The sequence below is a fragment of the Drosophila grimshawi genome, unplaced genomic scaffold, assembly GCF_018153295.1.
Source record: "Drosophila grimshawi isolate 15287-2541.00 unplaced genomic scaffold, ASM1815329v1 contig_311, whole genome shotgun sequence".
NCBI classification, from domain to species: domain Eukaryota; kingdom Metazoa; phylum Arthropoda; class Insecta; order Diptera; family Drosophilidae; genus Drosophila; species Drosophila grimshawi.
Genome location: NW_025063098.1, coordinates 9,170,050 through 9,182,145, shown reverse-complemented (window position 1 = coordinate 9,182,145; position 12,096 = coordinate 9,170,050). Strand labels below are relative to the sequence as shown.

At 40.6% G+C, this 12,096-nt stretch overlaps 3 protein-coding genes across 4 annotated transcripts; 2 read left to right on the top strand and 1 right to left on the bottom strand.

Annotated features, from left to right (window-relative positions):
• Positions 1 to 3,912: 3,912 nt before the first annotated feature.
• Positions 3,913 to 7,937, top strand: LOC6564126 (integrator complex subunit 5). Its single transcript, XM_001989880.2, has 9 exons — positions 3,913 to 4,066; positions 4,132 to 4,907; positions 4,971 to 5,315; positions 5,379 to 5,643; positions 5,708 to 6,138; positions 6,199 to 6,563; positions 6,632 to 6,911; positions 6,974 to 7,116; positions 7,184 to 7,937. The coding sequence occupies exons 1-9, from the start codon at positions 3,960 to 3,962 to the stop codon at positions 7,481 to 7,483; spliced, it is 3,012 nt and encodes a 1,003-aa protein (XP_001989916.1). The 5' UTR covers positions 3,913 to 3,959; the 3' UTR covers positions 7,484 to 7,937.
• A 471-nt stretch (positions 7,938 to 8,408) lies between these two features.
• LOC6564127 (serine/threonine-protein kinase STK11) lies at positions 8,409 to 10,654 on the bottom strand. Its single transcript, XM_001989881.2, has 4 exons — positions 9,288 to 10,654; positions 9,032 to 9,226; positions 8,801 to 8,961; positions 8,409 to 8,736 (listed from the first exon to the last, which is right to left on the bottom strand). The coding sequence occupies exons 1-4, from the start codon at positions 10,409 to 10,411 to the stop codon at positions 8,492 to 8,494; spliced, it is 1,725 nt and encodes a 574-aa protein (XP_001989917.2). The 5' UTR covers positions 10,412 to 10,654; the 3' UTR covers positions 8,409 to 8,491.
• LOC6564128 (26S proteasome non-ATPase regulatory subunit 9) lies at positions 10,622 to 12,041 on the top strand. Of its 2 annotated transcripts, XM_032737348.2 has the most exons (4): positions 10,764 to 10,935; positions 11,017 to 11,131; positions 11,372 to 11,695; positions 11,754 to 12,041. In XM_032737348.2, exons 2-4 carry the CDS (start codon positions 11,021 to 11,023, stop codon positions 11,985 to 11,987), a joined length of 669 nt encoding a protein of 222 aa, XP_032593239.1. In that variant the 5' UTR covers positions 10,764 to 10,935; positions 11,017 to 11,020; the 3' UTR covers positions 11,988 to 12,041. The 2 variants fall into 2 exon arrangements, with proteins under 2 accessions (XP_001989918.2, XP_032593239.1); XM_001989882.3 differs by having other exon boundaries at positions 10,622 to 11,131.
• Positions 12,042 to 12,096: the final 55 nt, after the last annotated feature.

The following is a 12,096-nucleotide window of genomic DNA, read 5'->3' as shown; positions in this document are numbered from 1 at the left end:
ATCGAGTGTCTGCAAGTTTATTATAAGTTTTCGCATTACGATCTCTAATCAAATTTAATTAATGTCTTTTTTTGTTTTGTTTTTTGTAGTTTTAGTACCTTTGGGCTGCTAAAGCGTGTAGTTTAATTAGTCGTTAAATCGCATTTTACAAGCTGTCAAAAAGGGGAGTGCCATTAGGGTCACAACACAATTTATTTAGAATATATTTTTAATTTGCTCACAAAGTACTAACTATAAGTTAAATTTGCACACTTGTTTTTATTGTTAATTCATCGTTAATATTGCACAATGCCAATTATTAAAGCGCAATTATGCAATATGCAAATTACAGTTTCTCAATTTCAGAATATGTGGTCATAAGTACTTAACCTCAGCCAGCAAACCGAGCGCATGGTATTTACAATAATGTGAAATTCCATTACGAAATCTCTATTAACTCAGTGGGTTCCCTGCAAATAGCTTAACAACAAATTGCACAAAATTCTTATAATAATATGTTAATTATATACGAGAATCAAATTATCTTAGAGGTGTCAAAACACAAAGGCGTTGCAATTTATAGTATTTAAAGCATCAAACTGTTACTAAAACAACTGTAACAAAGATAAACAGTGGAAAGTTTAATTTTAAGTCGTATATACATCTTAAGTTATTTATTTTTGTATTAGTCAAGAATAAAAGTTGTTTACATTTTTGTAAATGTTTCCAGATTTGGCGCACATTTTTATTGTTGCTGTTAGCCAAGAATGGAAGTTGAGTTTAGATTTACATTTATTGTAGTAGATTACTTCCCTGCCACTTTGGCCCTCCTGCGGTCATTCCCTTGCTAATTCAAGTGGCCATCAATCTGATCGGAAGGCCTTAAGTCTGCTACTGCCTCCCACTCGCCCTCCCTCTCCCCCGTCCCATCTCCTTAGTGGTCAATTTGAGTGCGTTTCCATCTTCCGGCGCACACACAAAGCAACAAACAATCATTGAGGTACAATGACACTTTGTTAAGGCAAAAAAAATGCGCCACTGTTGTATTATTGGTCTGTACATGAGCGTGTTTCTTAAAATAATGATTTTTTAAGTTCACATACTGGTAGCAATGACTGTATGCCTAATTATGCAACCTTCGGGCACTAGGCATGGATGAGGCAATGGCTGGACAACACATACTTACACTGGTCAAGTGTGGATCGAATTTTGGCAGATGATGCTTTCGATGCTAAGGCCGCCATCCATGTTTGGCCTCTTTTTTGTGGGTGTTGCTTAGTTTGAAGATTTTTTGTATTTTTGCTAGCTTTTTGTTTGTTTATTGTAAACAAGTTAAGACCATTAACCTTATTTAAGCATATACAACATATTAGATTAATAAAAAGAAATAAAAATGAAACGAATAAATTAACGATGTGGAGTTCAAGGCCTTTCGACTTTTGCCCGTTTGTGAAAATTACAAAATAGACTGTGACGCCTGCGAAGGCATAACGATATTCTAACGCAAGCTGCTAATGAGTAGCAAACATATAAAAAAAAAAAACACAACAGTAGCCACAACTACACAATTCATACATAGTTGCAGTAACTGGCACTGGTAACCTCCCTTTGCACCGGCATTGTGCAACTTTCGATGATTGATGCGTTGATTTGGCGCTGCCAGAGCCTCAATAGCTCTCCAAGCTTCAAATTCAAAGACAAAAGCAGCGCAACGTCAACGTCTCCGTCTGCGCCTGCGTCTGCTTCGACTGCAGCCGCATTGCAGCAACACACGCGTCGTATGGTTAACGTTGTTATCGTCGTCGTCGTTGTCGTTGTTGTTGTTGTTGTTGTTGATGTCGTTGTTGTTGTTGCACTTGCCGCACAGCCATCATTATTATTATGATTATTAAATAACGGTTAAGTCAAGCGCCATTTTCTAATTCTGCAAATCATTCTCACATTTACGTGGCATTTGCGTTGGGCAATGTAATCGAAAGTCGGTAAAAAAAAACATACAAGAATAATATTGTACATAGCCACATTATCATTCATACGAGAAACCAGTTTATGTCTAGCCAAAAAAAAAAAATTATTGAAAAACAATAAAACATTGAATTAACACGGTAAATGGACTTTCCATACAATAAAACGACGAAAAACGTGCTGCGCGCCCATTTAGAAAAAAAACACACACACACACACATTTGTCAACAGCCCAAACAAGTTCAAAGCAAATCGATCAGCAGCAGCCACCGCTGAAAGTGTGAATGTAATTTAAGTGTGAGTGCGAGTGTGAGTGTGTGTGTAAAGATGCCTCATGATAATGATCATCGGCATCAATGGAGTTGATGACGAACGCTTGGTTTAGTACACACATCAAATCGACGGCGGTATTAGAAATTGCGCAAGTGGTTTTAACATCGGCAATGTTGGAAATGATATCAAGGTCAGCGCGTTGACACAAAAACACAAAATCCACTAACAATTATTAATTGGTCATCGTATTGATCTCATGTTGGACAATTTTTATCAATTAGCACGGAAATATTTGATATTGAAAATTTGCATCGGAATTTACTAAGCTTAAGTTCCGATTTTAAATGACATATTTTATTTTTTTAATATATGTTAATGATCTTATCAATAAAAGTGAGAAACGGTAAAAAATGCAAAACGTTTGAATTTAAATATCCAGTCGATGTGGAATGGAAAATTTTGTTGGTTTTTTAATTAATACGGTTAGCAGTACTATCGTAGTAAGTTACAACATACGTATAGCTCAAATTGACTTTGCGGCGTAAAAAAATATCGATATTGATGTTGTTTTGTGTTTTATATAGTCTATCGGAAACACCTGTACCACTTTGCCGGCAAACTATCGACCCTGGAAGAGCTCGACCGGGTAATACTGGGGTGCAATCCAGAAATATTTCATTCACCCAAACTTCCTGTTAATTTGTTTTCCTATCATGCAATTTTTATAATAATTTTTATACTCCTTATTAATTTATTTACTTATACTCAGTCCAGTGCCAGTCTGGCAAATGTAAATTCCCGGCAAATTTTAAATAAAATTAAACACAAATATTTTAAGATAATTTATAATGTATTTATGTAAAAAAGCGCTTTGATAATTATCATAAGTTCATCGCAGGTCAGTCGCAGTCGTATTTTTCAATCGGTGTAATGATGCGTAAAGTTCAATAAAACATCTTTCCCTTTCTCCAAAAGCTCTTGCTGAGTTGGAGTACTCATACATGTGTATGTAATTATTATTAATTTATTATTTATTAATTTGATACTAAAACTAATTCAAGATATTATTTTATTAATTTGAGTTTACACCAATATGCTGTAATCTAAGTAAGTTGCAATTATAAAATATGTTCTCTTATGTAAGTAATCTTTGCATGAAACTGGTCCTTCTTGCGTCATAGTCAAATGCTTCAAATGTTTGCAACTGGTCTTGATTACTTATATATACATTCGTTGCAAATCAAAGTTTATGAAGAAACATGACATCTGCGTAGCATATTGTTCATACTCGTTATTTTCCTCTAGTCATAACATTATTCTATTCCGATCTATGGATAGTGTGTCCTTATTTCCGCTCCTCAACGTAAGATGGCGCGTATGTATTGCCCGTTGAGTGTCAAGTTAGTTTTTCATTGTATTCACACGTTTGGCCATTTCACAAAACTTTCTATACCACCTATTTTATACATTATTAGTAATAGCTATTTTTCTGCGTATTTCTGAGTTACAGCAGATCAAAAGTGTCACTAAATCATTCAATGTTTGCCAACTGTATACTGAATATTCAAAAATGCATTTTGAACGTTAGTTTGTATAAATAATACATCGATAAATGTATCATCGGCACTCAATATATCGCTGTACGCGTATCGCACAATAGTCAATATCGATAGTATCGATACAATATCAACAAATGAACTCGGATTTGGACTGCATGAAGAGATAGATCCAAACAAGCAAAAATGTTGCAACAAAATATTCTAGATCAGCTAAAGCAATTTATAGAAACAGTTAGCAAGGGGCATAGTAATCCACAGCTTCTAACGAAACCGTCATTAATCAAAGTTGCGTAAGTTAGCCATACCCCTTGCAATTTGTATTTTTATTTTAACCCAATGAATTCTATGCAAACAGTCTGAGCTTTCTCGATGAGCTGCCCGCCACTCGGGACATCGTTTTTGACTACTTTGGCATACTGGCCGAGATCGGAGTGCAGCTGTACGTGTCACCCGAAATGATGGATCAGAAAACTGGGCTGCCGGTATCGCAAATAAAGCAGGGAGGCAATCGACAGCAGCAGATGCGTGCCGAGGAATACGAAAGTTTCAACATGGTTAAAACATCGCTTCAGAACTTGGTATTCAAAGGACCGCCCGCTTGGTCACCGCTCATAGCTAATTGGAGCCTAGAGCTGGTTGCCAAATTATCAGACAAGTACACACAGCGTCGGATGACCATACCGGCCTCGTGCAATTACTGGTTGGAGTGCAGTGCAATGCATGGTCTGCTCACGCTGATCAACAGTTGCTTTCGCAAACTGAGCAATGCGGAGGCAGAGACATGTGTGGAGACGATGCTCAATGCGTTTCATCGCTATCCAATGACATTCGACTGGATTGTGGCGCGGCTTGGCGGTTGTTTTCCCTATAAGATAATCATGCAAATACTGCAGTGCGGCATTAAGCGTTTTGCGGACGATTATCGCTGTCATTTGGACTCTGAGGCGGGCATCTTGGACTATATGACGTCCTGTCATGAGCAACAATTGCGCTCAGCGTTTCGGGAAATGCTGAAAGATGGCCTGGCACCCAAGAAACAACTCGATGTGGCCATAGTGCCTTTTCTGCTGATAACCACAAATTACTCCGATGCCATACTGCAGAGTTTGGTCAATGTTTTTATTGAAATATGTGAGTGTGTCTGTGCTATTTATTAACCCAAAAAAAGAAACAAAAATTGACTTTATTCCACAGACACCGACGAAATGTGCGAGACAATCGTGCAAAAGGCCCCGCTTTGGCTGAGCAACAAAATGTTTGCGGATATGCAGCCGTCTCTGAACAATGCCGTTCTGCGTCTAAATCAGCACGGCGCCAAGCTGCTTCTGATGGTCGCTAAAATGGCTGAAAAGTATGTGTGGTGTCAGGACTTTCTGGACACCTCCATGCAGGAGTTGGAGCAGTGGGTGCTTAACATGCGCAATTTTCCCTTGCTTGCCGATTTGGCTTCTGTGGAGACCAAATACATGCTCTGGAAAAGCTGCCTCAGCCCAAATCTATTGGAGCAACAGACGGCGGTTCGATTACTACTCGTCGTGTGTAAGTATAGAGCTACAAAAATACATCAGCAGAGATTTAACCAATTCCATGTTTGCTTCACAGCCTCACAGCATCCACATATATATTATCAAACCATTTCACAATTGCTGCGCAAATCGTACGCTCAAAATCCAAGCACCATTGGTGCCCTAATGCGCCTGCTTGGTGGCCAAAGCGGTGTGCTCAACTTCCCAAGCATTACGCAGGGCTTCAAAATGGTGCTGGAAGATATAACACTGCAGGAGCAGGTAAACAATCGCTTGCCAGTGGAGCCTGGGACTCCCACGGAGGCATATAACACATTTTACAATCTCAACCTGCTGACCAAGTAAGTAAGCCAAACAAGAGTATGCTGGATACAATTGTGATAATAAATATTTTACTCTCAACAGAATGCAGAAGAAAAATCACTTTCCTCACATGAAGCCCCTGTTGCTCACGGAATCATTGAACGAATGTCTGCCCAAGATAATACAAATTCTCGACTGTACAATTCAAAAGTTAGTGCTGAGAATGGATAGGGTTGCGGCTGAGCGCTGTGCCGAGAAGTTTAAGATGCAGCAGGCCAACAACAACAATTGCGATACAATGCAAGACATGTATGATGGCCATGGCCCCATTAAGCGCTCCAAATTGGAAACAAACGAAGTCGCCAGCACAGAGGCAACACATGATGCAGCTCGAATGCGTTTGGCGCATCTAATTGTGGAATTGCTGAACAACATCGAGGCTGGCTCACGCTGCAATGTACTGCGAACCCCGCTGGTTCTTAAGTTGGCCGTGCTTAGCGTAAAATACTTTTTCGTGAGCCTCACAGAACACAGTAAGTGGCAAGTATTTCACACTTGGGTAACCAACTGATAAAAACAATTCATCCTCACAGCGGTGATCAGTCGTGCAGCAGCCGCCCACCGCGCCTTCGCACTGCTGCAGCGTCAATGTTCAGCTCGCAAAATTGCACGCACAGTCTGCTTGCGTGAGTTGGTGGAAAGTGCGCTCTTCTATCATGGCCACTTGCTCGGCCAGCTGGAAGAATACAAATCAGATGAACTGCAAATACCCGAACATGAGCTGTTAATAATGCAAAACTTGCACACCAGCTCCGGAACGAACTCAAATCGCTCTGCCTTGCATTCGGGCATCATTGGGCGAGGACTGCGTCCTGTGCTGCCCACCAATAACAGAAGCTGCGATGCAGAAAAGCAAGCCTTGTATCTGAAAGCGCTCAACGCATGCTGCACGGATCTGGTAATGCATATTTTAAATAACAAATTTGCTCTATCTATATAAATATGCCAACTATTTTATGCTGTCAGGATAAGCCCAACAACGTTGAAGGCTACTCGCTGGTGTCGCTAACGCTTGTGGAACTGGTTTCAACGGATGTTATGTACAATGGCCTGCCCTTCCCCGACGAGGAATTCACCCGCGTCACTATGGAACGGGATATGCAAATACGTCGTGCCTTTATAACTTCACCCGTGCTTTGGGCAGTGCTCGGCCTGATAGCCACGCACAGACCCGCATTGTGCTACTCATCAGTGCTGCTTCGTGCGCTTTGCGCAACTTGCTTGCATCATTGGCGTGGCAAGAATGGTGAGCCTTAAGCCAGCAACAGTCATGTAATTTTAATTAATATCTTCTGCCAATATTTGCAGTAAACAAATTCCAGCCCACAGCACCCAACGACGAGCTTATGCTGTGCACCAAGAAACTGCTGCAATTGCTGGCAATGAGTCAGCTTATACCGCCACCGCTGTCTAACCTGCACACGATAATTGATCACTTTGAAGCGCCAGAGGCAAGTTCAAAAGATATTAGAGAGTACTTATAGTCGATTCTATAATGCATTGTCTCACTATATACAGATTGCACTGCTTCTGCGCGAGTGCATTTGGAATTATTTAAAGGATCATGTGCCCTCGCCCGCGCTCTTTCATGTGGACAACAATGGTCTGCACTGGCGCAACACGAGCCAGGCCAAAGTGGCACCGCAATATGTGGACACACTACGTCAACTGATGCAAAAGAAACTTGACAAGCTGGGCCCTCACTATCATCAGATGTTCATCATGAGCGATTTGCATTCGATTTCAACTCACGCGGCAATAACAGAGCATCCGGCAACAATACCAAAATCCAACATGGAAGTCGTAGAATTGGAATAATATTGTTAGTTAGCTAGCGTTAAATTTAAAGTATGAGCTTAATTGAATTATGGATGAAGAAAATAGAAGTTTGTGTGGCACATTTGAGCATATATGACATTGACCTGTCCAATATATATTCGTGCACTTCCACAAAGAAAATAATATTTCATATTATATATATGTCCTGAAAATTAGTTATTCTCAACTCATTGGTGGAAATACAATGCTTACTTTCAAAAACAGATATCCGGACACATGCCAAAAGCTTAAAGCACCGCACAATTACAATTCGAATTACAAAGTTTAATCAAAACACTTCCATTGAAATTAACAAATACCCCTCTTTTGGGGAGTTAAAATTAACTAAACTCTAGTACATATAAGTGAGCCAAGTTAAACTAAGTCGTTTCTTCCCTATTTGCGAAATTTTCGGCTTTGCGACTAAGCGAATGGTAAAGTAAAAAAAGGTGAAATATGCGACCTAAATGCAGTTTGTATATTTAAATATTCATTTTTATTAAACTTATAAATGTTCCATTGCAAATACTGTCCAGCAGTTTGTGTATAGTCGTCGCCTGTAAATTGCATTAGTTTAGAAGATATTAAAACCAACAACAGTTTTTGAACATTTTACTTATTTGTTTGCGTTTGTCGGCGCGTAGTTTACTTTAACGAATCTTTGCTAATTGCAATTATTCAACGTGTTTTTGTTCTTTACGTTTAATACATATCAACGATCTAAATAACTCTCTCATATAATACACGGTATTGTCACTTGGATTTTACTAGCAATCTGCTGCTGCCTCCCCGCTTTCAAAGCTAATTCAAAGTCTCAGCTCTGGGAGTTAACCTTGATAAACACTCTCTCACACAATATCTCTCTATTTTTGCTTAATAAATACTTGGCGAATGTAAGACAACAAAAAAACGAAAACAAAAACCAAAAAGTTGCTCACAATTTGTTAACAAGGTTATTACTTTTCCATATTACTCTAGTAACTAGTGGGATGGGTTAGGTGCGATCGCCTACGAAGTGCGACAATGGCTCAATTTGCGCACTGAGATGCAGGACGCAAGCTTCTTGGCACGCCTCTTAAAGCCGGAGCCCTTCTTCTTAATCGATGTCTCCTCCCTGGAACCATTGGCCATGGCAGCAGCTGCAGCCTCAGCACTTGTTGATGGCTCGTACAAATGGCACGCAGCATTGGCAGCAGCAGATTTGTTAGCGCGAATCTCGGCTGCAGCTGATGCAGCGCGCCGCGCTAGTTCCTCTATGTAACCCAAATAATATTAATTAGACTTGTAAGTGTTGCGAAATTAGCGTGTTTCACATACGATTGACATCATGCTCAGTGAAGTAAACGTCTTCTTGTTCCTGTTCGCTTCCATAGTGATAAGCTTCAAGGTAAGGCAGTACAGTGGAACGTCCGTATTTTTCCTTGAGTGGAGGAATGGGTATCGGTGGGTCAGTCACCGCTGGTGCGGACAGGAACCAACTGCAGACGCACAAAAAAAAGAGGTTCTAAAATACATTATTATACGGAAGGATATTATAGTTGTACTTACGTATCTTTGCGTATTTGCTGAAGAGAAAGTCGTTCACTGGGATCTGCTTGCAGCATACCTAAGATTAGTCTAGCAAAGCATTCATCCATATCGTATAGCCAGTCGGGCGCAATCCACTGACTGCGTCCAATGTTCTCCAACAATCGATAGATATTGTCGCCCTCAAATGGATAAAAACCCGTTGCCAGATTATAGCTGCAAAAATTGATTGAAGTCAATTTAGTAAATAAAAGATTGATTAGATATGATTGCTTACAGTGTAACGCCACTGCTCCATATATCCACTTTGAAGCCAGCGAAAGTTTCATGGCCATTGGCAATTTCTGGCGGTTGAAACGCTGGCGTACCCTGACCCGTAGTACACGCGTCGTCCGCTGCAAACAGATCCAGCTGCTCGGCGACGCCAAAATCGGATATCTTGAGCGTTTGGTCGAGCGTCAGCAGCAGATTGCCCGGTTTGATGTCCTTGTGTATGACGCGACAGCTATGCAAGTACTCCAGTCCATTGACCAGCTGCTGGAAATACCTATGCGCTTGATAGAGTGGCATCTTCTTGTCGGGCGCATTGTCTAGCATCTCTTGCAAGCCTCCAATGCAATACTCCATAACCAAGTACATTTTTTGTTTCTCCTCATTGTACAGCACATCGACCAAATCAACAATATTCCGGTGCTTTAGCTGCTTAAGCAAATGGATCTCTCGCGTCACATTCTGTTCGCCATTGGGAATACGGCGTAACTTGCGCTTGGTGAGTATCTTGACGGCGAGGCGAGAGAGGTTCTCCGAATTCATAGCCTCCTTCACTTTGCCGTATGAGCCCTCGCCTAGTACATCGCCCATCACGTATTTGCCCACCAGTTTGATGTTCTTTTTTTTCTGTTGATAGATAATGTCCTGACTGTCGACACGATTGAAAAACATATTGCCAATATCCTGTGTGACCCGATCAAGTGCATCAATCGCATCGTCATCGAGCCAGGTAACGCCCGCTAGCTCCGCATGAAGCTGTCCACCCGCAGCAGCATCGAGTTCTGCATTATTACCATTTCGCTCGAGGAATGCCTCTTCAATGTCGGATGTTGGCTCCTGATGATAATTTTGATTTGTTAACAAAACCGTCATTTCGTCATCGGCAGCTCCAGCTAATCCGACATCCTTGCCAGCCACATCGACCAATATATTGGAGCCATGTTGCTGCTCGCCGCCAGCCTGAAGATGTGTTGCTATTACTTGTGCGTCCATTACATGTGTGCTAGTCACAGTAACAGTCATCTGGATGCGTTTGTGTACACCTATTATATGAACGTAAACCGCGCTATATTTGCGGTTGCCGTCTCTTCGCTCTCCTTGTTGCTTGTGGGCCAAACTAGAACATTGCATAAACTTTCGGAGCTGCCCACAGCGCACAGTTCACATTTCTTTGGGGGAAATATGCTGATCGAATATTCGGTTCGTTGTACACGAAGATTGCAGCAACGCTAACTAGGTTGTTACTTTTGCTCAGCTCGTGCTCTTATGCCGTAAATTTTTGGTGTTTACTTTAAGTCAGGGAATATGTTTTCTAGTTGAATGTGTATGTCAATTGTTGATATAATATCGATACTCACGATAATTTCACTGTTTAATTAGACGTATTCCCTCTTTAATATTTCTCTCATTTAGCTACAAGTTATCGATTACAACCCAGCTGATTGATAGCATCACATTAGAGTGACCAACTCATTATCAACAATAAATGGTGTACTCGCCTTAGTTTACAAACGAAAACAACCTTGAAGCTTATTAAATTCATTTAATTTTTTATTTTTTAAGTTCAATAATCGTGTCATAAATGTTAAATCGGTTGGAGATACGGAATTCCTTTATATGAATATTGCAGCAGTTGAGCTCGATAAATTTGATAAGTGTGTATTGTTAAAGTCACACGGACATTATTTATCGGACGGACAACAAACCAATTTTGTTTTGTTAAATCTTTGGAATAGGTAAATGCAAGTCATGGCAACGGGAATCACAACAAAAGCAAAACTGGGAAGACTAATGGCCGCCAAGGTTGAGCTGGAGTCGCAAATCAGTAAAAATGGACAAATCTTGGCTGCGGTAAATATTTACCTTCTTATGTACATTAATACGCAGACAAGGTACACAGATAAAGGTATCGCAGCATCATCAAGTGACGTCACAAATGTAACGCATTCCTGTTGCTTTTGAAGATTTGTGTTATGTTTAATGAAATTCTAAAGACGAGCTAGTACCTCTTATAGTGCATTTTGTCCAATTGGCTTGAAAAACATATTGTATGGTAAACAAAAAAATTATAATTATGTGTAATTCTTGCAGAATGACAATGTTGGTATGAGCGGTCCACTTGTGGATGCCGAGGGATATCCTCGCAACAACATTGACGTCTATCAGGTGCGCCAGGCACGGCAAACGATTATTTGCTTGCAGAACGACCACAAGGAGCTGATGAATCAAATACAAAGCCTGCTCAATCAATACCATGCCGAAATATCTACCACTGATCCTGAGCTTGTGAATCGGGCCTCAGCTTTGGAACTGAGCGGTGGACGAGAGGACGGAGGTGCGATCATTATTCCGCTGGCGACGCGCGTCTTAGCTATAGTTAATTTAGTTAGCCCCAATTCGCCAGCTGAGGCAGCGGTTCGTAATAAGTCATATAATCTACCTGCTAAATATGATAAATTATGTTAAATTGCAGGGTTTACGTGTGGGCGACAAGATTATGCGTTTCGGCTCCATTAATGACAATAACTTTAAAGATAGCCTAACACAAATTGGCGAACTAGTGCGCAACATGCAGAATCAAAATGTCCAGCTGAAGATAAAGCGTGGTGAACAACTGCTTGACTTGGTCCTTGTGCCCAAGACGTGGAGCGGTCGCGGCCTGCTAGGTTGCAATATTGTGCTCCCACCGGAGCCCATGGAATATTAGAATTAATATGCTTAAACTTTTAATGAATTGCAAGTAAATCTAAGCAAAAAAAACAAAGGCTTATTTTTATTTATTCAACTCAAGCAATTGTGATCGAATTTGTGGCCTA

What these genes read in the sequence shown, in the direction of transcription:
- LOC6564127 (XM_001989881.2), bottom strand. Translation starts at nt 10,411, where the DNA reads ATGCAATGTTCTAGTTTGGCCCACAAGCAACAAGGAGAGCGAAGAGAC. An exon ending in CAGCAAATACGCAAAGATAC is followed by an intron (nt 8,962 to 9,031) that starts GTAAGTACAACT and finishes GTGCGTCTGCAG; the next exon opens with TTGGTTCCTGTCCGCACCAG. An exon ending in CACTGAGCATGATGTCAATC is followed by an intron (nt 8,737 to 8,800) that starts GTATGTGAAACA and finishes TGGGTTACATAG; the next exon opens with AGGAACTAGCGCGGCGCGCT.
- LOC6564126 (XM_001989880.2), top strand. Translation starts at nt 3,960, where the DNA reads ATGTTGCAACAAAATATTCTAGATCAGCTAAAGCAATTTATAGAAACA. An exon ending in TCGATTACTACTCGTCGTGT is followed by an intron (nt 5,316 to 5,378) that starts GTAAGTATAGAG and finishes TTTGCTTCACAG; the next exon opens with CCTCACAGCATCCACATATA. An exon ending in AATCTCAACCTGCTGACCAA is followed by an intron (nt 5,644 to 5,707) that starts GTAAGTAAGCCA and finishes TACTCTCAACAG; the next exon opens with AATGCAGAAGAAAAATCACT.
- LOC6564128 (XM_001989882.3), top strand. Translation starts at nt 11,021, where the DNA reads ATGCAAGTCATGGCAACGGGAATCACAACAAAAGCAAAACTGGGAAGA. An exon ending in ATGGACAAATCTTGGCTGCG is followed by an intron (nt 11,132 to 11,371) that starts GTAAATATTTAC and finishes TAATTCTTGCAG; the next exon opens with AATGACAATGTTGGTATGAG. An exon ending in ATTCGCCAGCTGAGGCAGCG is followed by an intron (nt 11,696 to 11,753) that starts GTTCGTAATAAG and finishes GTTAAATTGCAG; the next exon opens with GGTTTACGTGTGGGCGACAA.